General features: G+C 40.3%; 1 protein-coding gene across 2 annotated transcripts in view; it reads left to right on the top strand.

Moving 5' to 3' along the window:
- LOC125457750 (uncharacterized) overlaps positions 1-24,747 on the top strand; it is a 167,900-nt gene that overhangs the window by 89,057 nt on the left and 54,096 nt on the right. For both annotated transcript variants that reach the window (XM_059651129.1, XM_059651130.1), the window contains exons 42-52: positions 3,980-4,135; positions 4,860-4,990; positions 10,504-10,595; positions 11,206-11,388; positions 13,408-13,554; positions 13,662-13,781; positions 15,120-15,325; positions 15,927-16,008; positions 17,964-18,137; positions 20,595-20,696; positions 24,388-24,627. In XM_059651129.1, coding sequence (XP_059507112.1) covers positions 3,980-4,135; positions 4,860-4,990; positions 10,504-10,595; positions 11,206-11,388; positions 13,408-13,554; positions 13,662-13,781; positions 15,120-15,325; positions 15,927-16,008; positions 17,964-18,137; positions 20,595-20,696; positions 24,388-24,627 — 1,633 coding nt within the window. The remainder of the gene's footprint in view (positions 1-3,979; positions 4,136-4,859; positions 4,991-10,503; positions 10,596-11,205; positions 11,389-13,407; positions 13,555-13,661; positions 13,782-15,119; positions 15,326-15,926; positions 16,009-17,963; positions 18,138-20,594; positions 20,697-24,387; positions 24,628-24,747) is intronic.

Raw genomic sequence — 24,747 nt, forward strand, 5'->3', positions numbered from 1 at the left:
TACACACTACTGCTACTGAGTGTCGATGGAGGAGGGTGAAGATGCTGGTGGATGCAGTGCCAATCGAATGAGCTGCTTTGTCCTGAATGCTGTCTCACTGCTTGAGTATTGCTGTGGCTGCACTCAGCCAGTCAAGTATGGAGTTTTCCATACAACACCTGACCTGTGCCTTGTAGATACTGGGGAATCAGGTGAGTTACTTGCCACAGTATTCCTAATCTCTGACCTACTCTTACAGGCACAGTATTTATATGGTGAGTCCAGCTGCGTTTCTGGTCAGTGGTAACCCCAAGATGTTGATGGTGGGCAATTCGGTGATTGAATTCATTGAAATATCAAGGGCCAGTGGTTAGATTGTCTTTTAGTGGAGACGGTCATTGCCTGACATTTGTGTCGTGTGAACGTTACTTGCCACTTGTCAGTCCACGCCATTGATATTATCCAGATCTTGTTGCATTTGAACATGAACTGCTTCAATATCTGAGGAGTCACGAATGGTGTTGAACATTGTGCAGTCATCGGAGAGGAACCCCAATTCTGATCTTTTGATGGTTGGGGGGGGGGGGGGGGTGGGGGTCATTCACACAGCTGAAATGGTGTGGTCGAGGACACTGCCCTAAATATCTCGGACAGAAATGTCCCAATGTCCATAAAACCACAACCATCTTCATATGATAGTAGGAACTACAGATGCTGGAGAATGTGAGATAACAAGGTGTAGAGCTGGTTGAACACAGATGGCCAAACAGCATCAGAGGAACAGGAAAGCTAACGTTTTGGGCCTGGACCCTTCTTCAGAAATTTCTGAAACGTCAACTTTCCTGCTCCTCTGATGCTGCTCAGCCTGCTGTGTTCATCCAGCTCTACACCTTGTTATCTCACCATCTTCCTGACGAACTGAGAGTTTATCTCCGGATTCCTCATTTCGTCAGTTTTGCGAGTATTTTCCTTGTTGCCACATTCAGTCAAGTACCGCGTTGATGCCTTTCACCTCACCTCTGCAATTCAGCTCCTCTGTCCATGTTTGAACCAAGGTTGTAATGAGGTTCGGAGCTGAGTGGCCCTGGCAGAACCTAAACTGGGCATCACTGAGAAGGTTATTACTGAGCAGGGGCTGCTTTACTGATTGAGAGTAGTCTGGTAAGCAATAATTGGCTGGAATGGATTTGTCCTGCTTTTTGTGGAGAGGACATATATTGGCAATTTTCCACATTTTTAGACAGAACAGCTTGGTCCAAGGTGTGACAAGTTCTGGAGCACAAGTCTTCAGTACTGTTGTTGGAAATGATATCAAGGCCCATTGTCTTTGCAGTGTCCAGTACCTCCTTCTTGATATCAAATTGGCTATAGATTGGTATTTGTGATGCTGGGGACCTCTGGAGGAAGCCAAGATGGATCATCCACTCTGCACTTTTGGCTGAAGACTGAGAACAAAGATAATGAAGAACAAAGAACTACACAGCAGAAGAACAGACCCTTCAGCCTTCCAAGCCTGTGTTGACACGTTTTGCCCTTCCACACTAAAATGATCTTCACTTACAGCATCCTCATCCCTATATTCCTTTCCTACTCATGTATTCTTCCAGTTGTTTTTTGAATGCTGCTTTTGTGTCTGCTTCCATCACGTCCTCTGGCAGTGCCTTCCAAGTACTCATTACACTTTGTGTGGAAAACATGCCTCCACACATTTCTTTAAACAACCCCCACCACCCTGCTACCACACCTTGAACCTGTGTCCCCTAGTAACTGACCCTCCCTTCCAAACATACCATTCACAATCTTATAAACTTCTATCAGCTGGCCACTCAATCTCCTGCATGCCAGTGAAAACAAACATAGTCTATTTGACCTTTCTTCACAGCTAAAATCCCCCAGTCCAGGCAACATCCTGATAAATCTTTCCTGTACCTTCTCCAAAGCATCCACATCATTCTGGTAGCGTGGTGACCAGAAATGTACACGATATTCCAGGTGTGGTCTAACTAAAGCTCTATAAAGCTGCAGTTTAACTTGTTCATCCTTATACTTACTGCCTCTTCCAATGAGGGCAATAACATAAGGTAGCGAAAAAAGCCTATCTACCTGTACTGCCACTTTCAGTGATTTGTGGACCTGCACAACCTGATCCCTTGACATAGAACGTAGAACAGTACAGCACAGTACAGGCCCTTGAGCCCACGATGTTATGCCGAACTTTTACCCTAAGTCGAAGGTCTATCTAACTTCCACCCAAACTTAATACTATCATCCACATGCCTATCTAATAGCCGCTTAAATGCCCCTAATGAGGCCGACTCCACTACTCCATCCAGCAATGCATTCCATGCATCTACCACTCTCTGAGTAATGGGCCCACCTCTGACATCTCCCCGATATCTATCTCCACTTATATTGACATATTAATACTGCTATGGCTTTTGCCATTCACTGTATGATTTTCACCTGTACTTGACCTTCCAAAATACATCACCTCACATTTGTCAAGATTAAACTGTATCTACCATTTTTCTACCCATACCTCCAACTGATCTATATCCATCTATGTCCTCTGACAATCCTCCTCACTATCCACACCTCCACCTTTTTTATGTACCATCCATAAACTTACTAATTTGACCAGCTCCATTTTCCTCCAAATCATTGCTGTGAAAGCTTCAGACATCCTTTACGTTGATGTGCTTCACTCTTCCATGGGGTTTTTGTGGAGCCTCCTCCTCCAGTGAATTGTTTAATTGTCCACCACCATTCATGACTGGACATGGCAGGATTGCAGAACTTAGCTCTGATCCTTTGGTTATGAGATAACTTATCTGTGTCTACCACTTGCTGCTTACGCTGTTTGGCATGCAAGTAGTCCTGTTTGGTACCTTCACAAGGTTGACAACTAATTTTTAGATGTGCCTGGTGCTGCTGCTGGCATGCCCTCCTGCACTCTCCATTGAACCAGGGTCGATCCCTTGGGGTGAGGGTAATTGTTGAGTGTGGGATATGCCAGATCATGAGGTTACAGATTGTGCTGGAGTACAACTCTGCTGCTGTTGATGGCCCATAGAGTACCCAGTCCTGAGTTACTAAATCTGTTCAAAGTCTGTCCCATTTAGCACAGGGGTGGAGCAACACAACAGGATGCAGGGTATTCTCAATGTGTAGGTGGGACTTCATCTCCACATGGACTGTGAGGTGGTCACACTTACTGATATTGTCATGAACAGATACATCTCAAGTCTGCAGACTGACAGGGATGGGGTCAAGTCTATTCTTACCTCTTGATGGTTCTTCCACCACCTGCTGCAGGCCTAGTCTAGTGGCTAGGTCCTTTAGGATCCAACTATCTCGATCAGTAGTGCTGCTGCCAAGCCACTGTTAATGGTGGACATTGAAATTCCCACCCAGAATACATTTTGCACCTCCTCCATATCATTGATATATAAAAGCCAGCTTGATAGATCTGAAGCTCTTCCTAATCAGTCAGATCAATGAAAACAATATTTACACCAATAATCCCACAAACCCCTTGGCCCCTGAACTGCAGTTGTTATAAGTTTGAGGCACCTATGTAATGAGAAATTATTGAAGAGTGTGGAATTGTTTATTCTGGAGCAGAGGAGGCTCAATGGAAACAATGTTAAATTTTCCAAAACCTTTTAAGGAACAAATGAACCTGATGATATGCCTAAATCCAACAGGCACAAACTCAAGCTTAAAACATGGTTTAAATTTAACAACTTTATGCAGACATGGGTAAAAGTAACAGCTTAAAAATTAATTGGCCAGATGGAAAAGTTTAAGGTTTAAAGGGGAGCACATTTGAGGGATGGCCATTTACACTATGACTCCAGTGATTTAATTAATGATGACAGGAGTAGTTGCTCATTATTGAGGCTAGCCAATGATCATCCTGTAATTCCCTATGTTACCGTAGTAATAATTTAACATAAGGCAATATACATTCCATAATCATAGCACTTTTATTTCATAGGAATACAAAACATATGGTTCCGAACTTTTTAACTTGACACAGAATGTAGAAAGAATGATATCTGACCAATTCAAATCTAAATATAAAGCCAAATGGACCTTAAAGATAACCTGGGATAAAGTACCTGCAGCTACGTTACTTGAAACAAAATCCAAGGTACGTAGGTACAAGCTTAGCATGTTTTCATTCAAAAAAAATGTAAAGACTTTTCTAACATTTGCAGTATTACGTATAGTTCTTTTCCTAAATATTGTGCTTTATTTTTATCTGGTAGTATTGTGACTTGTAGTGGTTGTATTCATATCTTTACTCTGTAATACCTTGTTCTACAATTGTTCATTATTTTTCAAGTTCAAAAAAAAAAGAATTTGTGGCACAGAAACAGGCTCTTTAGGAAGTGTTTGTGCTCCAGTCCTAAAGTATTTATTGCCATCCTAATTTATCTACCCCATCCTTCTATTCCTTCCTTGTTATGTACTTATCTAGCCTACCCATTGATGCATCGATGTTGTTCATCTCATCTACCCTGTGTATTACTTGAGATGCTTTTTGATTTCAATTGATAACTGATTAAATGGTTCAATGCTTCATATTTGCCATGTCAGGCACATACACTCTTTAACTCTCAAATTGGAAGCAGCAAAATCAGGCTTGAATTCATCCAAGGATAATTTAGTTATTTAAAATTAACCCCTGAAATGTGTTATTAAGAACTTTGTATTTGCATTAAAATGTGATCATTTTATATTATAATCTAAGCACAACAAATGTGTTATCATGAAAACTATTCTCTGTTCAAAATTAATATCATAATTATTTCCATTTTTTGTACTCTGATTTCAAAAATATCTAACAATTATGTTCAATACCTTAATTGTAGACAAACACCTACCAAGCAATTATAACTACAGATGGCAGCATTTCATTTGTTTTAATGTTGTATGAGTCTGGTGGAATGAACTGGGATATATCAACACTTACATCTAAAGACCTCCTTATTGGCTTCAGCAGGTGGGTTCAGCTTTGTGTACAATAGAGAAACTGCACTCTTTTAGATATTGTTCAGAGATAGATCATAATATCATTAATAAAAATATACATTATATAACCAAGCAATTTATCATTACCACAATGCCACCCTGCTTTTGAGAGTGTGTCTTTTTTTAACAATAAACCTGAACTAATCTCATCATGACATACCTGCTTATGTTTGGACTAATCAAATTGACAAAGATAGCCTGGAGGATGAATTTAGAGGATGTATTCAGGACAGTTTTTTGAAACAATATTTTCTAGATCCAATGTCAACATGTTATTTTAGACTTAATTTGTAATGACTAAAATGATTCAGCCTTGTAATGAAATGGGACAGGATAAATTAATTATTTCACAATAAAGGATCGTCTAGGTATGTGTGATTATAACATGATACAATATTCCATTCAGGTGGATGGTGAGATATCGTTTGGCTAATGAGATACATCAAATCTGTTAGCATAGTGGGAGATGCTTAGTAGACATTTTGCTTTTCATCTCATACTTTCGGTGCTCGCCACTGCCTAAAAGTACAAACATTATGAAAAGGAGTACGAGTGTATCAGCCTTTCTTTGCCAGCATATAGCCTCTCCATTATCAAGCCCTATGTAACCCTTCCTATGACAATGCATGTAGATTGAATACCTCATAATCCCAGGCTAATCTACTACAACTCAGAGGTCAGGACCACAGATGAATCACATGCAGGCCCACTAGTATATCATTATGCTCGTGTGCTCAAGCTCCAGACACCCAGCCATGCGCAAGTAGCCTTACTGCCATGTGATCTCTCAGGAGAGAAAGCTACATGATTAAACTCCAACAGAAAATCTTCAATGGTGTGCCTTAGCACTATCTATCACTTAGCAGACAGCTTTCCCACAATTCCTGCATGACAGCTGGTAATAAGCAGTACTGATTTTATCCTGGATAACAAAGTGTAGAGGTGGATGAACACAGCAGGCCAAGCAGTGCTCCCAAGATACTGCTTGGCCTGCTGTGTTCATCCAGCTCCACACTTTGTTATCTTGGATTCTCCAGCATCTGCAGTTCCCATTATCTCTGATCACAATTTTAGTACTGATTTTATCCTTTCTTTTACAATACCAGCAATGCCAAGAGGTGTAGAAGGAGCTCGTGATGCCTAGTCTCCATACAATGACCTGGACAGGGCACTGTGGCTTCATGGCTTATATCGGCATGACATGATATTATTTGATTATTTTAGAACACAATATCAAGCTTACTTCCAATATTAGAAAAAGACAATAGCACTAAAGCTGAGTAGCCCCCATTCAGTTAGGAGCTGTGCAAACCCAGACTGTTTGCTTTAATGAGTGCGCTGAGCTTAGAGAGTGGTCACTCAACAGACAAGCAATTATCTGTGCACCAGACAAGTCAAACTCAACAAAACAGTCATCAATTAGTACGTTGCAAGCTGGAACGTAAGGACTTTATCAACAATTTTTTGCAATGTGATTAATGAGAAACTTTACAAGATGCAATGCATTACAAGAAATTAAGCTTGTTCAAAAAGGATCTCAGAAAGAGAAACACAATGGAATCATCTGGCAAGGAAAAGCTCAAGTGGCAACATGAGAACATGGAGTGGGATTTGCAATAAAATAAACACTACTTGCTATGATTGACTGCCGCTTGGAAAACTCAGACAGACTGCTTACGTTTTGATCGGAAACAGGTATAGGCCCAATTAACCTCATATGCATCTGCGTCCTGGTGCTCACTTCCACGCCAGATGTCAAGAACTTGTTGATCTCAAAATCAGCATTAGGATGACCAAGTCACAGCTTTCATTTCAAAGTTCAAAGGGCAGGCATGGACCAACACAAACCAACAAACGGTATAATGTTCCACATGAATAAGGCTTGTGTTCTTAGCATCTTCCTTCTATACTTAGAAGTTTAGACAACTATGCAATTAAGGAAAAGTGGCTAAACAACCTCCTCCACCACCAGGATGAGTATCAGCAATCCTTGCTAGGACAGATTGTCAAATACAGCTGTCCAGGGGGTAGGGTTAGGGAGAAGGGACCCCTAACATATTTACCCTTTTCGTTTAGTGACATCCTTTCTGGATGTGAGTTTGCTCATTGAGCTGGAAGATTAGTTTTCAGACGTTTCGTCACCATTCTAGGTAACATCATCAGTGAGCCTCCGATGATGTTACCTAGAATGGTGACGAAACGTCTGAAAACTAACCTTCCAGCTCAGCGAGTAAACTCACATCCAGAAACTCAACCTAAGCTACAAATCTTCTCAAAACTCGCAAACAACATCTTTTGGCTGTTCCATGTGATCCAAATGGATGATAGTGACATTCCAAAAGGTCTGCTTCATGGAGAGCATGCTACTGACACAAAATGAATAGGTCAGCTGGATCGGCAATATAAGGGTGTCTACAAGCAAGACTTCAAATTGACTAGAATCAGAATTGATGCATAGAAAGTCCTTTCTGCTGTGGAGACTTCTGAGAACCAAAACAGTTTGAAATTGTGTGGCCAAAAAAAAGGGACAGAAGCAGCAGCTAGATGGTTAAAAAACAAGAGTCTGATAATAAAAAAAATCACTTGAACTTAGGACAAGGCTGGCTATCTGTACCAGATGAAGGGATTACCCTTCATTATTAAATGGCAGTCCAGGCTCTAATAAATCAAATGGCCTACATCTATTTCATTTACTCTTATAATTCATGCTGTTAGCTGCTTCTAGGCTCAACAAATGGCCTAACGTCATGCAAGCCTCGCATGTGCTCCAGCCTAACTATTCAGAAGCTAGTTTCAGGATTTTGATCCAGCAACAGTGAAGGAATGGCACTACAGTTCCATGTTAGGCCTGTGTGTGGCTTGGACAGGAACTTTCAGCTTGTGGTATTCCCATGCAACTGCTGTCTTTGCCCTGCTATGTGGTAGAGGTGCCGATTTGAAAGGTATGGTCATTGGAACATTGGTAAATTACTGCAGTGCAATATATCTTATAGATAGTACCCAGTGCTACTACTATGTGTCTGTGTTAGATATAGCGAATGATTCTCGAGTGTTATTGGTGATGCACCTACCCATGCAAGTAGAGAGAGTACTCCATCACACTCATGACTTGTACTTTACAGGCAATGGGGAGGTAGAGGGTGACCAACCACTTAAATGCTACAACTTGAGCAGTGAGAAAGGGTAGATTATGTGACAGAACATTAAAGGCTAAGATATCAACCAGGGAATTCAGATGAGAAATTCATTGTGGAGGAATACTGGAGAACCCTGACGCCCATGTATCTACATTGAAATGTTGGGTGCCTATGGCAGAGCCGCCAATCTCCTGTTGTTGACAAGAGGCACAGAGAAATCTACCTTCAACTTAGCATCATACAGCCCTTGGAACTCATCCTTTTCCACCGTGGAAGTGATGGCCTACTGCATGGCAGAATTCACTGATGTAGTTGTGCACAGTATCTGCTGCATATTTTTACAGCTTCTACTGCAGCACAGCTGAAAGCCTCTCAAAATCACACTGCTGCAATGGAAGATTAGTGAGAGGATATAAGATCTTCGTATAATGCCATGCAGGTTCAGGCTGCTGCCCTCGTGACTATTGATCTCAGCTCTCGAAGGGGAAGTGATGGCCAAGCGGTACCCAGAATGAACTGTTAATCCAGAGACCCAGGTAATATCCCAGGGACCTGGGTTTGAATCCTGCAAAGGCAGATGATGGAATTTGAATTCGATAATGATGACCATGAATCCGTTGTTGATTGTCAGGAAAAACCCATCTAATGCCTTTTAGGGAAGGAAACTTCCATCCTTACCTGGTCTGGCCTACATGTGTCTCCAGGCCCACAGTCATGTGGTTGACTCTTAACTGTGCTCTAGACAATTAGAAATGATCATTGAGTGTTAGCCTAGCCAGCAAAACCCACAACCTGAGAACTGATTACAAGGAAGGCTTGCAGGCTCACATGGCAGTCAGGAATTTGGCCCCAATATATTTCTAGAATTGTGAAGGTGCTGCACCGTGGAACAGTCATAACATGGTGTAAAAATCTGGTGCTCTTTCTCAGGACAGCAGCAATTGGAATCCTACTGTTACACTTGATCAATGCCCTTGCTGTTGCCTGTCAGCTAGCAGCCCAGATTGCTGTCACTGTTGTTGGGGCATCATAATCTGAAGTTAGACCTTCGAGGCTTAGATCCTGTGCTGTCATATACAATCTCCCCCAGTTAAATTCAATACCCGTCCACTAACCATGTGGCAGCCATTGGACCAGGATTGTGTACAAACACTAGGAGAGAAACAATACCCTCAAGACAGGCACCAAGGGAATGTTAGAGACTGATTGTTTTTTGTACAAATAGGTATGTTGGTGGATAAAGTTATTGTGAAACGGTTATTGTTGTGGCTTTTGTGGTACGAGCGACCAAAGAAATACTGTAGTGGAGCAGCCTGGGGATACTGAGATGGGTACATTTTACTTACCATGGGTCAGTCAAAAGCAGCTCGCTTGTGATTTCGTTGACTGACCTCTTAAATAATGCTGGTGGGGACCCTCTACAGCTCAAAGTTAGATACACGGGTTGTTAGTTTGTGTGGTACCTGTTCAGCAAAATGCTTGGACAACTGCTTTAAATCACCATCTAACATCACCTCACACTTTGAACGTACACATGTCATATCTGTACTGATATCCCACCCAGGAAGTACTGTAAATTGCTAATAGTGCACTCCATGCCAGTTATTCCTTTAGGGTTTCTAAAATCCTGACGTTATCAGTGCTGCATAGTCCAGTATTGCAACCCTGCAGTGGTATCACTCAACTAGTGATTATCTATGGCAAAAGCCTAGTAATCCACAAACCCTCTGATGAAGGGTCCAGGCCCGAAACGTCAGCTTTTGTGCTCCTGAGATGCTGCTTGGCCTGCTGTGTTCATCCAGCCTCACATTTTATTATCTTGGAATCCACAAACCTTGAAGTGTTTGGAAAGTACAGAGTTATTTGGAATGAATACTTCATGGAAAATCTGGCATTAATATGAAGGATTCAAACTTGATCATATGCAATCTGACTGTTTACAAACTTTAAGAAAATTGAAGAGATATGAATAGCTACACAAAATTATGTAAGGATGTCATTAACCGTTCTACCAATGCAAAAAGATTTCTGCTTTGCTGTTGCTTCAATCTGTATAAATTCCTCATCTTTCTGGAGAAGTAAGACAAGTGCCTGATTAATTCATGGTCAGTTGTTACTTCACGTAGAATACGGCATGGGTCTCTTTTGTCTCCTAAACTCTCAGCAACAATGGCAAATACTTCAAATCAAACTTTAAGCCATGACAAGGTGGAAGCCCAAGAGAAACACATGCTTCCTCGAAGCCATGTGCAAAATTGCCAATATAATTTAATGATAGGCATACACAAATACCAAAGAGAACATAAGTGACCAAATTACATTACAATTTTCAATTTTTTTGTCATAGCGGCGATGGATTCTTTGTGAACGATGAGCAAACAAAACTTCCTACAGTTGCTGAAAGATTTCGACCTGATAAATATAGTGGAAAAAATACAGGTTTATTTCCCTTTATTCTACTTTAAGAGCGAATCATAGTTGGGATACTTTTTCTCACTGTCTAAATTGTAAAAATCGATGTTTTATGTGAATCAAGCACTTTCTTTGTAATCTAAATCATTGAAGTTCTTTAATTTTGTGAAAAAACATCTAAAGTACAATAGACTAGTAAATAATTACAATTTCAATATCAGATCTTATACTGTTATAAAGTACTTCTAATATTACTATCATGCATCGAGAATACCTAAATATGCAAGTGATGTAGGAATTTAAAGTGTAATCAATTCTATCACAGCCCTAATCCTTCACCTCAATAGCCTTGTTTGGCACTGTTCAGGTGTCTGCTCCAAATATAAAATATACTTTATAAAAAATATAAATTTATCTTTGAACCTTGGCCTTGGCAACTTGTGGGTTCAGTCAAGTTTAAAGATTTCCAATTACAACTCTGTTGCAGGAGTATGCCAAAAGTTCCATGGGTTTTGCTTGTCAAAATCTCTGATTAAATATGACAATTAAACTTCATGCTTGGACCATGTAAAGTGAAATGTACAATCTGGAAATTAATGCTGAAATCTGAATTGCAAACTATTTTGTATTTCCTTAGATTTGAAAGGCCTACGACTGTACAGTCTGATTCAGGGCACACCACAAGTTAATTACAAAGCAAACTGTTTGAGCTGGTTTAGTACAGAGCCACATCCATCTCAGTGGAACCAAGGTTTACTTTCCTGTCCATGCAGCTTTCCTCAAGGACAAGCAGACATTCGATTCCGAAACTCCAATCTAGGTAAGCATTTATTATATAAGAAAGATGCTGGAAAATCTTAGTGTGGCAGGCAACATCTATGGAGACAAACAGAGTTAATTTTCAGGTCAGAGATCTTTGCATAGAATCAGGATTTCTTAAGTTGTTTTGGAATTTTTTAGGATAAGTCATGGCCGTGTTAGTTTTTATCAGAAAGAAAATGAACAATAAAAGTCAAATAGTTGAGGGTTTGAGCGAAGATTTGTAGCTCAGGTGCTGGTTGTAGATGTTGGTGTGTTCGCCGAGTTGGGAGGTTCGATTGCAAATGTTTCATCCCCTTATTAGGTGACATCCTCAGTGTTGTGGAGCCTCCTGTGAAGCGCTGGTGCCTAGTGCCAGTTCGAATTTATATGGTTGGGTTTTTGCTGCTTGCAGTAGGTGCCAGTTCCGGCTGTGCACGTTGATGTTTTAGACCTGGTATACCAGCCGTTAAAATGCAGGGCCGAAACCGCCACCTACTGGAAACAGCAAAAACTGACCGTTTAAATTCGAACTGGTACAAGACATCAGCCCTTCACCAGATGCTCCACAACACCGAGGATGTCACCTAGTAAGGGAACTAAACGTCTGCAATCAACCTCCCAGCTCGGCTAACACACCAACATCTAAAGCCAAATATTGCTAAGACTCGCACCCCGCCCCCGCAACAACCGCCATAAGAGGATCCCCCTCGTCCTCACATACCACCCCACCAACCTCCAGATACAACGCATCATCATCCGACACTTACGTCATCTACCATCCGACCCCACCACCCAAGACATTTTTCCATCCCCACCCTTGTCTGCCTTCCAGAGAGACCACTCTCTCCGTGACTCCCTTGTCCGCTCCACACTCTCCTCCAACCCCACCACACCCGGCACCTTCCCCTGCAACCGCAGGAAGTGCTATACTTGCCCCCACACCTCCTCCCTCACCCCCATCCCAGGCCCCAAGTTGACTTTCCATATTAAGCAGATGTTCACCTACACATCTGCCAATGTGGTATACTGTATCCACTGTACTCGGTGTGGCTTCCTCTACATTGGGAAAACCGCTTGGGGACCACTTTGCAGAACACCTCTGCTCGGTTCTCAACAAACAACTGCACATCCCAGTCGCGAACCATTTTAGCTCCCCCTCCCATTCCTCAGACGACATGTCCATCATGGGCCTCCTGCAGTGCCACAATGATGCCACCCGAAGGTTGCAGGAACAGCAACTCATATTCTTGCTTGGGAACCCTGCAGCCCAATGGTATCAATGTGGACTTCCCAAGCTTCAAAATCTCCCCTCCCCCCCACTGTATCCCAAAACCAGCCCAGCTTGTCCCCGCCTCCCTCACCTATTCTTCCTCTCACGTATCCCCTCCTCCCACGTCAAGCCACACCTCCATTTCCTACCGACTAACCTCATCCCGCCTCCTTGACCTGTCCGTCCTCCCTGGACTGACCTATCCCCTCCCTACCTATCATATTTTCTCTCCATCTTCGGTTCTCCTCCCCCTCTCTCCCTATTTATTTCAGAAACCTCTCCCCATCTCCCTCTCTGATGAAGGGTCTAGGCCTGAAACATCAGCTTTTGTGCTCCTGAGATGCTGCTTGGCCTGCTGTGTTCATCCAGCTTCACACTTTGTTACCTTGGATTCTCCAGCATCTGCAGTTCCCATTATCTCTAGTGCTAATACTTTGCATGTTTTCTGTTTGCAATAACTCTGATTTCTTTGTTTTGAAAGTACATTCTCAAAACAGTACACTAAGAAAATGTAAACAATAGCTGTTATAAAGCTAAGGCAATAACAGGAAAAAATTGCATATTTTGAAGTATGTTTTTCACAAATGTATCATCAATTCAGTTATTGTCTGAAGAACCTACATGCATGAAGATTTAACACACCTTCTCATCACACTATAATTTGGAAGAATCAAGAGCATGCTATTGATAAGAAATTTGTATCTGGCTCCAGATACCATTTAGTGGTGCTAATTTGTCAATTAAGTGGTCTTCTGTTGAATTTACCAGGTGCTACAACCAAAGTTCTTCGTAGCGCCAGCCCAAATGCAAATGGTGCTGGTCAAAGATGTATTTACAGTAGGAGGAATGCATTTCTTGAAGGTTGGCAGGAACGTTACTGGACATCTACACCTTCAGACTCAAATCAGAACAAAAGTATGTTTTATTTGAAATTGTTACAAAATGTTTTTCCGCTTGGTCTGATATCTTCATATGTGTATACAACCATACAATTCATGCACATTATCAATCTTCCCTCACAGAATTTGACCTAGATCCATACAACTGGTGCTGTGTAAAGGTTGACAACCCATTGTTCTGTGACTATTATAGAATCAGAAGGCCAAGTATTGCCTGTTTAAACTACAGGCCACCAACCCGAGGTAATTTATTTTTCAAATAACAAGGCTGACACCACTTCAATAAAGATAATTATAAAAATATTGAGTAGCAAACTTGATAATCTCTTTCATAAAGTTCCACTATAAAAATCAAGTGGCTTATAACAATCTGTGCCAATATGCATTGTAAGCTATTTTATGTTTATGATAAGATATCATCAAAACTTGTAATATTTCTGTACAGTCACACCTATTCCTGCAAACAGTGCTATGACATATTTGTATTATGGAATACATACACTACAAAATCTCCTTTCCTGTTTCAGCTTCAGATCCACACTAAGCAATCACTAAATGGCATATGTATCCTTACCAGCAGAGATTATCAGATACAACAAATAAATACAGATTAAACCACTTTGAGCATGGTTGTTCCCTTTCCTCCTAGCCACTATCTTATCCCGTCACAGATGTACTTTCACTTTACATGCATATTTACAATAATTCTCAACCAGGCTGCAAACTTACCCCTCCAACTCTGAACAGAGATGAAAATTTGAGACTTAGTCAGGTGGTTGACCTGTTTTCCCTTCCAACCTCAATGGAACTTGTATTCAGGGCAGGTAGAAAGGCATTGAATCTCAAATCCTCAGACCACCTTCCTGCCACAAATGCTACATATAAAAAAGAAACTGGATATTCAGTGTGCTTTCTTAACAAAGATATGAAAAAAATCCTGAGTGAAATAAAAGTAATCTGACTATATCTCATACCAAATAAAAACCAAAAGAACTGTGGATACTGTAAATCAGGAACAAAAACAAAGTTGCTGGAAAAGCTCAGCAGGTCTGGCAGCTTCTGTGAAAGAGAAAATAAGTCAGCAGACCCGAAACATTAACTCTGTTTTGTCCTTCACAGATGCTGCCAGACCTGCTAAGCCTTTCCAGCAACTTTGTTTTTGTACATCTCATATCACCTATTGAGAAGAAAGTTGAGGCCTGTGGGAAGCAGAACAAGTTCTTCCTCACCAGCTTCCCTCTTCCAGCTATCCTCCAGCATTTCCAGTCTCCTTTCCACCTCTCCCTTCCTATCTTTCTTCTTTATCTGTATCTTTAAATGCATTGATCTCCAAAGTCCCTCCTCTGTTCCTCTATTATACATTGCTTTTACATTCTCCCCACTTTCTCCCATGTATTTACTTGGAAGGAGGTTTCAGATTGAATCTCACTCCAAATTCAGATCAATTTGGATGACATAACTGTTAAAATGCATTTGTGAGCTGAAACAAGAGGCTGCTTGAAATTTCAATTTGTATGATCTTGATATTTTTAAATCAGCTATGGCATAAATCTATACATCTTTCTTCTGTTATTATGACAGCCATGATGCTTGGTGATCCCCATTTCACAACTCTTGATGGACTTTCCTACACTTTTAATGGTCTTGGAGATTTTGTGCTGCTTAATGTTGAATCCAATGATGACACCATTTTTAAGCTCCATGGTCGTACAGTCCAAACGGGCACAGCTCAAGCTACAAACTTCATGGCTTTTGCAGTTCAGCACATACAAGACAAAATTATCACAGTAAGTAAAGATTTTGCATCAAGACAGAAAAGCATAAAAATAAATGTGTTTTGCCTTGTCTGGCAATGTAAGCATCACCAGGACACTACCTGGATTAAATGGTATGAACTATAAGAAAAGGTTGGAAAAACTCGGGTTGTTTTCTCTGGAGCTGCAGAGGCTGAGGGGAGATTTGATAGAATTCTGTAAAATTATGAGATGCATAGATAGGGTTGACAGTCAGAACCTTTTTCCCCCAGAGTTGAAACATCTAATACCAGACAGCATGCATTTAAGGTGAGAAGGGGCAAGTTCAAAGGAGACGTGTGGAGCAAGTTTTTAACACAGAGTGGAGGAGTGTGGAACGCACAGCTGGGTGGAGGCAGATACAATAGGGGCATTTAAAGGACTTTTAGATAAGCACATGAATATGCAAGGAATGGAGGGAAATGGACATGGGTGGGCAGAGGAATTAGTTTAATTTGGCATCATGTTCAGCACAACATCATGGGCCAGAGGGCCCACTCCTGTGTGCTATGTTCTGTGCTCTAAATATTGAATCATTGGTATTAGAGGTTGTGACAATTGTTTTCAAGAGTGATGTTACATGATTTCTCTTCAGGTTCAGATGATTTTGAAAGGAAATGATTCAATTGAAGTGCTAGTAAATAATGACATGGTGCAGTTCGTGCCTGATACTGCAGGTGAGGATAATTTATTATTCTTACCACTTCAAAGTGTGCTGATTTTTTAATAAAATTATTATAAAGTTGAAGTTTACTAGGATAGCTTCTACACAAGAAAACATTAACATCAAATTAAACTCACTCAATGTACACTCAACAAATCATCCTGTTTCTCCCCATCCCTATCTCCACATCCACCACTGCCATTTATATAGTTTCCAGTCCACACCCAGATCAGGATTTTACTTCCTCATTCCTTAGACATAGCTGAGGAAACCTACAAAGTAAGACCACTTCTCCAGACCATCTGTAAGGGTCTAATCTCAATAGAAGAAACGAGAAACTTAAGAAATGCTACAGACTTGTAGTTGCAATTTATGATGCAAGAAATCCTTAATTACCTGAAAGTGTCTTGTGGGGACATTTTAGTTTCATCGTTAGTAGGGGTTATGGTAGTAGTTCTTAATTCCAGTGCCATTTTAATATACCAACAGAGGTAGAAACAGGTGAAATGGGTTCAGCCACCTGTCTTCTAACGCACCTGACTTTCCTTTTCCTCTGCATTTCCAGCAGAATTCTAGATACAACCTAAAAGCTAGTGTTGGCAATATTGATGGTCTAGCAATTAAGGATTATGGAGCATTCCTTTGTCTTCTGTTGCAGATGATTTAATAACCTATTTAAAATGGGGGAGAATGAAGTGTCATTGTAAAGCATTTGGTTTTCGTCCATGAATACCACCAGCTTTCATTCCAGGCTTAAATATTTTGGGGGAATCTTTGGGCTTAATTTTCCGGCTGAACCAGACCCTGACTTTGGGATACAATGGGAATCACAAGACCCCTTCCCCTTGCCAGCAGTTTATGGAAGTGGCATCCTATCCACCTCATCATTGCTATCCTGGACTTTGGAATCTCCTGGTCAGTCAGAAGGCGACAGCTATGCATTCTCTCACCACCTGGAGCAGGTGGACACTGCTAAAGCAGATAGACACATTGTAGGTGGACAGGGATGACCTCAGCTAGATCCGGGAGACCCAAGATTGTAGCCTTTCATGCTACATGCACCATCAAGAAAGTGAGTAGTCTTTCAAAGGATCTCCCATCACTCAAAGCATCCAATCTCTCTCTCTGCCCCTTTTTATTATTCTCCTGTCACTGTCGCATGTATTTACAAGAAATCAGACTTGTGATTAAATTTCATTCCAAATTCTGATCAAAATTTTTTTCTTTATTCATTCACGGGATGAGGGCATCACTGGCTAGGCAGCATTTATTGCCCATCCCTAATTGTCCAGAGGGCAGTTAATAGTCAACCACATTGCTGCACGTCTGGAGTCATGTGTAGGCCTAACCAAGTAAGGATGGCAGTTTCCTTCCCTAAAAGGACATTTGTGAACCAAATGGGTTTTTCCCGACAATTGACAATGGATTCACAATCATCATTAGATTCTCAATTCCAGATATTTATTGAATTCAGATTTTGCCATCTGCCATGGTAGGTTTCAAACCTGGATCTCCAGCGCGCTATCTGAATATTAATAGTCCGGCAATAATACCACTAGGTCATCGCCTCCCCCATTTGCAAGATATAAATATTTTAGAATAGTTGCAGACAAAAAACAGAAACAAGGGGCTGCTTGAAAATTATGGTGAACAGTTTTGATGTTTGAACCCCACCAACAAGGCCGGCTTCTTTGAGGTGCAAACTCAGCATGTAGTATAGTGAGGGCATTCAACAGCATAATTGGCTTCACATTTCCACAGTTGCCCGGCTACACCAGGGAACGTATCAAGTACCATCCTGACACTGTACTCACTGTTTTCCTGGTTTCCCAGTCTCCAAGCTCACCATCCCAGGACAGGGAAAATTCAGCTAAGAAATGCACAAATGTCCAGTATTTTTATCAGCATCCACCTGTATTTTCATACTATTATACTCAGCATCTATCTGTATTGACTATACACCCACAGATAACCAAGAAATATTTCGAAATGGTACCTTTTTTCTGGAGAAAAATGGAAATGCATCAGTAACGGCCTCATTTGGCAGTGGAATCTCATTAACAGTGACAGCACAATTTGAGATGTTACTTGCAATCACCAATTTGCCAGAAAAGTTTATGAACATGACAAGAGGCCTTCTTGGTAAGTCAGCTTTATAACATAGAACAGTACAGGCCCTTCAGCCCACAATGTTGTGCTGACCTATTATTCCTACTCTAAGATCAAAACTAACCTGCATACCCTTCATTTTACTATCATCCATGTGCCTATCCAAGAGTCGCTTAATGTTCCTAATATATCTGACTCTACTAACATCACTGACAGTGCATTCTACACCACACCACTGTACAGAATCTACCTCTAACATCTCCCCTATACCTTCCTCCAATTACCTTAAAATTATGCGCCCTTGTGACAGTCATTTCTGCCCTGGGAAAAAGTCTGTGTCTATCCATTCTATCTATGCATCTCATCATCCTGTACACCTCTATCAAGTCACCTCTCATCCTTCTTCGCTCCAATAAGAAAAGCCCTAGATCCCTCAAACTTTCCTCATAAGACCAGCCCTCCAGTCCAGACAGCATCCTGGTAAATCTCCTCTGCACTCTCTCTAACACTTCCATACCCTTTCTATAATGAGCTGACCAGAACAGAACACAATATTCCAAGTGTAGTCTAACCAGTGTTTTATAGAGCTGCAGCATAACCTTATAGAGATGTTTGGGAGTTTGTAAAATAGTTTGTAAAAACTCAATCCCCCACCAATGAAAGCCAACACACTATATGCCTTCTTAACAGCCCAACTAACTTGAATGGCAACTTTGAGGGATCTATAGACATAGACCCCAGGATCCCGCTATTCTTCCACACTGCCAAGAATCGTGCCATTAACCCTGTATTCTGCATTAAAGTTTGACCTTCCAAAATGAATCACTTCACACTTTTCCATGTTGAATTCCATCTGCCACTTCTTTGCCCAGCTCTGCATCCTGTTAATGGCCCATTCCAACTTACAATAGCCCCCCACATTGTCCACAATTCCACCAATCTTCATGTCATCGGCAAACTTACTAACCCACCCTTCCACTTCCCCATCCAAGTCATTCATAAAAATCACAAAGAACAGAGGTCCCAGGACAGATCCCTGTGGAACACCACTGGTCACCAAGCTCCAAGCTAAATACTTTCCATCTACTACCAGCCCCTGTCTTCTACTGGACAGCCAATTCTACATCCAAACAGCCATGTTTTGCTAAATGTCATGCCTTCTTACTTTCTGAATGAGCCCACCATGTGGAACCTTATCAAATGCCTTGCGAAAATCCATATACACTACATCCACTGCTCCACCTTCATCATTGTGTTTTGTCAAATCCTCAGAGATTATCCCTATTTCCTTTCTTGAACAAGGTCCCTCTCACTGCAGGCACAAGTTATCTCCACTAACCCTGGCTGGCCCTACCCATCCTCTGGCTATCCTCTTGTTCCTCACATAAATATAGAACACCTTGCGCTTTTCCTTAATCCCACCCGGAATGGCTTTTTCATGACCCCTTCTAGCTCTCCTAAGTCCATTATTCAGTTTCTTCCTGGCTACCGTAACCCTCTAGAGTCCTGTCCAATCCTTGCTTCCTCAGCCTTATGTAAGCTTCCTTCTTCCTCTTGACGAGATGTTCCACATGGCTTGTCATCCAAGGTTCCTTCACCTTACCATCCTTTCCTTGCCTCAGTGGGACAAATCTATTCAGTACCTGTAGCAAGTGCTCCTTAAATAACCTTCACATTTCTGTCATGCATTTCCCTGAGAACATCTGTTTCCAATTTATACTCCTCAGTTCCTGCCTAATAACATTGTAATTCCCAGTCCTCCAATTAAATACTTTCCAGTACTGTCTGCTCCTATCCCTCTCCTTGACAATAGTAAAGGCCAGGGAGTTGTGATCACTATCACTGAAATGCTCTCCTACCGAGAGATCTGAGACCTGGCCTGGTTTGTTGCCCAGCACCAAATCCAATATGGCCTCTCCTCTTGTCAGCTTTGTCTAATGACAAATGTGGTTTCTTATCACTATTACTTAATCCTGGAGCATATACTTTTGATGGACGGAAATGCAAAAGGTATAATTTATCCGTTATGTTGTCACTCTTTATTCCAATTCCCCAACTTTATTTTTTTAGTTTGATTCAACTAAAGAACGCAGGAGTGTTGAGTAACATTATCTATGTTTCATCCATTACTAAGCTCCTGAAAACTATCCAAGACTCAATTCAAATATTAACAGATAAACAGTTTAGTAGGCAATCCCTCCAAGCTTCTTATGCTGCTTCACCTTACGGTTTTAAATCTCACTTTTCTTCTAAATTGCTTTACCTACCTGTTATTACCCAGAGGTTTTTATTGCCATACATAGAAACATAAATAGAGTTAGTGGTTTAATTTAATAGACAGCTGTCTGAAAACTTTGTAATGTAAAAAGAATCATTTCAGGTTGTAATTGTGAATTCTATGTGGTGTCTCCAAGCAATTTCTGACCTTTTTCAAGATTTTCATGACACAATTCAATAAAGACCAAAACTTTTTTACTTGTTTCCTTCTAGGTGTATGGAATGACAATCCAAATGATGATTTTACAATGCCAAATGGATCTGTTATTCCAAAAACTAGCAAAGAATCTACAATCTTCAATTATGGAATGACTTGTGAGTTAAATAAAGATTCTGAATTAACAGCCCAGCTGGTAAAAACCAAAAGAATTGCGGATGCTGTAAATCAAGAACAAAAACAAATTTGCTGGAAAAGCTCAGCAGGACTGGCAGCATCTGTGAAGGAAAAAACAGAGTTAATGTTTCAGGTCCGGTGACCTTTCCTCAGAGGGTACCCGAAACATTAACTGTTTTTTCCTCCACAGATGCTGCCAGACCTGCTGAGCTTTTCCAGCAAATTTGTTTTTGTAGATCAGCCGATAACATAACTCACTAAGACAAAACCAGCTTACATGCATATAGATTAGGGAACATGTTTTCTGTTGAATTTGGTCTGTTGAACTTCAATTGACATGCGTATTCTGCTCATTGTGGATTAAGGCTGTTGAGTACTACTGAAAAAAAGACATATTATGGATCTTTTCAGCCCTGCCCTTATCAGGGCAATTCTTCACACTACAAGCCCAATCGTCAAGTATGTGAAGGATTACACTGACAACAAATTGTAAATGATTAGTCCAGTTCACATTGTGGGATGTTTGTGTGTGCTGGAAACTATATGTTTTAATAATGCAGGCCCTGTTTTTTGTAAACAGAATGAACAAGTTTACATCTTATGCCATTTCTAATTCCATGAAATAGATGACATAAATTATACAATTCATTTCTCAGGGCATGCTCTGAATAACTGGGATCAATTGTTTTAATTTTAAACAAAGATCGGCAGTTAGCCATTAACTATCCTAATTGCTACATTCTCCATAGCAATGCCATTACCAATTACTTTATTTTCCAATGAAATAGCACTTTCCTATTGTATGGTATAAATGTGGTTTTCCATTGAGTGTTTTTTTTGCAAATTGTCCTGATGAAAACAAGATGAAAAATGTGAACAAAATGTGCCATTTTTCAACTGTACCCATGTTCTGTACGATCAAACAACTAAGATATTATGAAATGCAGTTCATAATTAATGAATGAATTAAAAATAATTTATGTCATAAAGCATGGTCACGAGAATACTTATGATGGGAGGGTTTTGCTAGAACATAGTGTGGGGTAAGAGAAGGTCTGATGATGCAGCAGTGACAGTAAAACTCAAATAATTCTTAAATTGCCAAACTCTGAGACTAAATGTGCTGCCTAAAATCTTCCTCTCTCATCAGTACATCATTATACCATTAACTGAAGCAACAAAATTACAATATCTCATTTATTATCAGGTCATGGCATAATTTAATGTGGGTCTTCCAGGGAAAAACGACACACACACGCACACACACACACACACACACACACCACACACACACACTTGTCTGTTACTTAGTCTGGGGTGGCATTATCTTTAATAAATAGGCTTATTATTGCTATACAATCATACGATATAGTGATTATTTTGTAACAATGAGCTTGATTCTTCTAATGTACTCAGTTCATTAAACAGGTAAGTACCTGTCTTGTACTGACCAGAAAATGGATATTCAATCACCTGTGGGTGCCAAATAGCCGGTCCTAATTGAGACAGTGGTAGGGTCATTCTGGTTAAAGTTGCTAATGCTACAGCCTGGCTGCGTGGTTTGGGAGAAATTAGTTAGGGTTACTAGGACAGCTATTTATCGAACAACACATGATGATCCCCTATAAATGCTATTCTTATCTGAGTAGTAGTTCATTACAGTATTCAGATAGTGACACATCATAATTGTTATGAGAAAAATAATATTTGAGTTTATAGAGATGTTTGGGAGTTTGTAAAATATATTTCACTTGTAGAATGAAGTGACCCTTACCATGCACATTCCACAAGTTCTGGAGAATGAAAACCTCATGCTATCCAACATTGGAATATTTAGTGGCATCCATATGATGATTGAACCTTTTATCAGAATTCACAAAACTATCATGATTAGTTGAATAAAAGCAAAATACTGCAATGCTAGAGATCTGTGATAAAAACTTGCTTTGCCAAAGAAACTCAGCAGGTTTGGCGGCATTTGTGGAGAAATAATAGGAGTTAATGTTTCAACTCGATTATGACTCTTTTGCAGTTTTGAAGAGTCACTGCCAATATAACACCTTTTGCATAAAACGGCAAAGAGACAAGAAACAGGAGATAATGGGCTAGAGTTGTTTGTATTGGGAAAATGTTACTGTTGATTATAAAGAATGGAATTGCAGAACATTTAGGAATACTTAATACGATCAAGCAGAGTCAGCAAGACTTTACGAAAGGGAAATCGTGCCTGACAAATTTATTCAAATTCTTGGAAGAAGTAACATGCAGGGTAGGTAAAGAGGATGCATTACATGTGTTTGAATTTTCTGAAGGCATTTGATAAGGCAACACTCATCAGGCTACTTATTAAGTTAAGAGACCACAATGTTGGAGATTGTCTATCCAAACTGATATACTATTAGTTAACCAATAGAAGACAGAGTTGAATAAGGGAGGGGACATTTTCAGGAAACCAACTTGTAACTAGTGGTTCATCACAGGGATTAGTGCTCGGGCCACAATTATTTACTATATATTATATATAAACATAGATATATACTTTATAGGTGTAGCTATATATTAATGACTTGGATAAGGCAAGTGAATGTACTATATGGAAGTTTATGGATGATAAAAATAGGTGCGAAGGCAAGTGGTAAGGATGATGTACAGGATCTGTAGAGGTCATATACAGGTTAAGTAAATGGGCATAAACTTGGCAAATGTAATGTAATGTTGGAAACATGAAATTATACACTTTTGCAGGAAGAATAGAGGGGTTGAATAGTACCTAAGTGGAGATACATTGCAGAAAGCTATGAAACAGAGATTTGGCAGTACTCATTTGTGAATTACAAAGGAATAGCATCCAAGTAGAGGGGGTAATGGGGAAGGCAAATGGAATGTTGGCCTTTATTTTAAAGGGAAGGACAAATAAAAGTGGAGAGGTTTCACTAGAATTATACAAGACTACAACTGGAATATTGATTACAGTTTTAGGCCCATCCACAGAAATATTCACTGGAATTATAGGCAGACCAGAGAAAGTTGACTGGGTTGTTACTAAGTATGCAGGGGCTGTTTTATGAGGAGAGGTTGAGTAGCTGGGGAGAAGTCAGAAAATTAGAGTTGAGAATTATCAGACCAGACATGATCTCATTCAATGGCAGAGCAGACTTGATGGGTTGAATGGCCACCTTCAGCTCCTACATCTTTTGGTCGTATGGTTTAATGATAGTAATCTCTGGTACAAGTTTAAAAGAGCAAAGGTCTTAAAGGAAAACAATGCAGCTGCAACAATCTTAGCTTGTAAAGATGTGCAGTAGAATGTGACTTGAAAATTATGAAGGGAGAAAGGTTAGTTTGCAAACATGATATGACTTAGGTTGAGTAGCTCAGTTGACTGCATGGCTGGTTTCTGATGCAGTGCGATACCATCAGATGGGTTCACTTTCCACACTTGCTGAAATTGCCAAAAAGCTCTTTCCTTCTCAACCTTGCTTCAAGTATTGTGTCCCTCACGTTAAACTCATCACCCATCATGTCTGTCTATGTGAGCAGAGGACTATGGTGAATTTACCTTCTACTTTTAATGTTAAACAAATAGAATTATTGCGTCGTGTTGAATATTTGAATGCAGAAAAGAGACACAGTTCTTTCAATAACTGATTGATTGTTTATCTTGGTCAACAGGGGAAGTGCCCTGGGAGAATTCCATTTTCACAATTGGAAGAAGTGTTCCAAACAATTCATTTACACCTCGCTTTCTGGAAGATCTCCAGCAACAGAATGAGACCTTGTACAATTTGTTGGCCACTGAGTGTAAAAATAACTCTCAGTGCATCTTTGATGCAATAAGTACAGGAAAGAAAGAGATCGGATTGGCAACAGCAAAAGAAAACATGGAATTTACAGAAGTCAATGCAATGCTGAGTAAGTAGTTGTGATTTTCCAAAATTGAAGAACCATTGTTTGTTATTTATTTGTTGAGCAAGCCTTGTATATCTTGAAAGCAGCTACTTGGCCTGAAAATGTTTGATTTATACTTAACTG

The sequence above is a fragment of the Stegostoma tigrinum genome, chromosome 14 (genome assembly GCF_030684315.1).
Source record: "Stegostoma tigrinum isolate sSteTig4 chromosome 14, sSteTig4.hap1, whole genome shotgun sequence".
Taxonomy (NCBI): domain Eukaryota; kingdom Metazoa; phylum Chordata; class Chondrichthyes; order Orectolobiformes; family Stegostomatidae; genus Stegostoma; species Stegostoma tigrinum.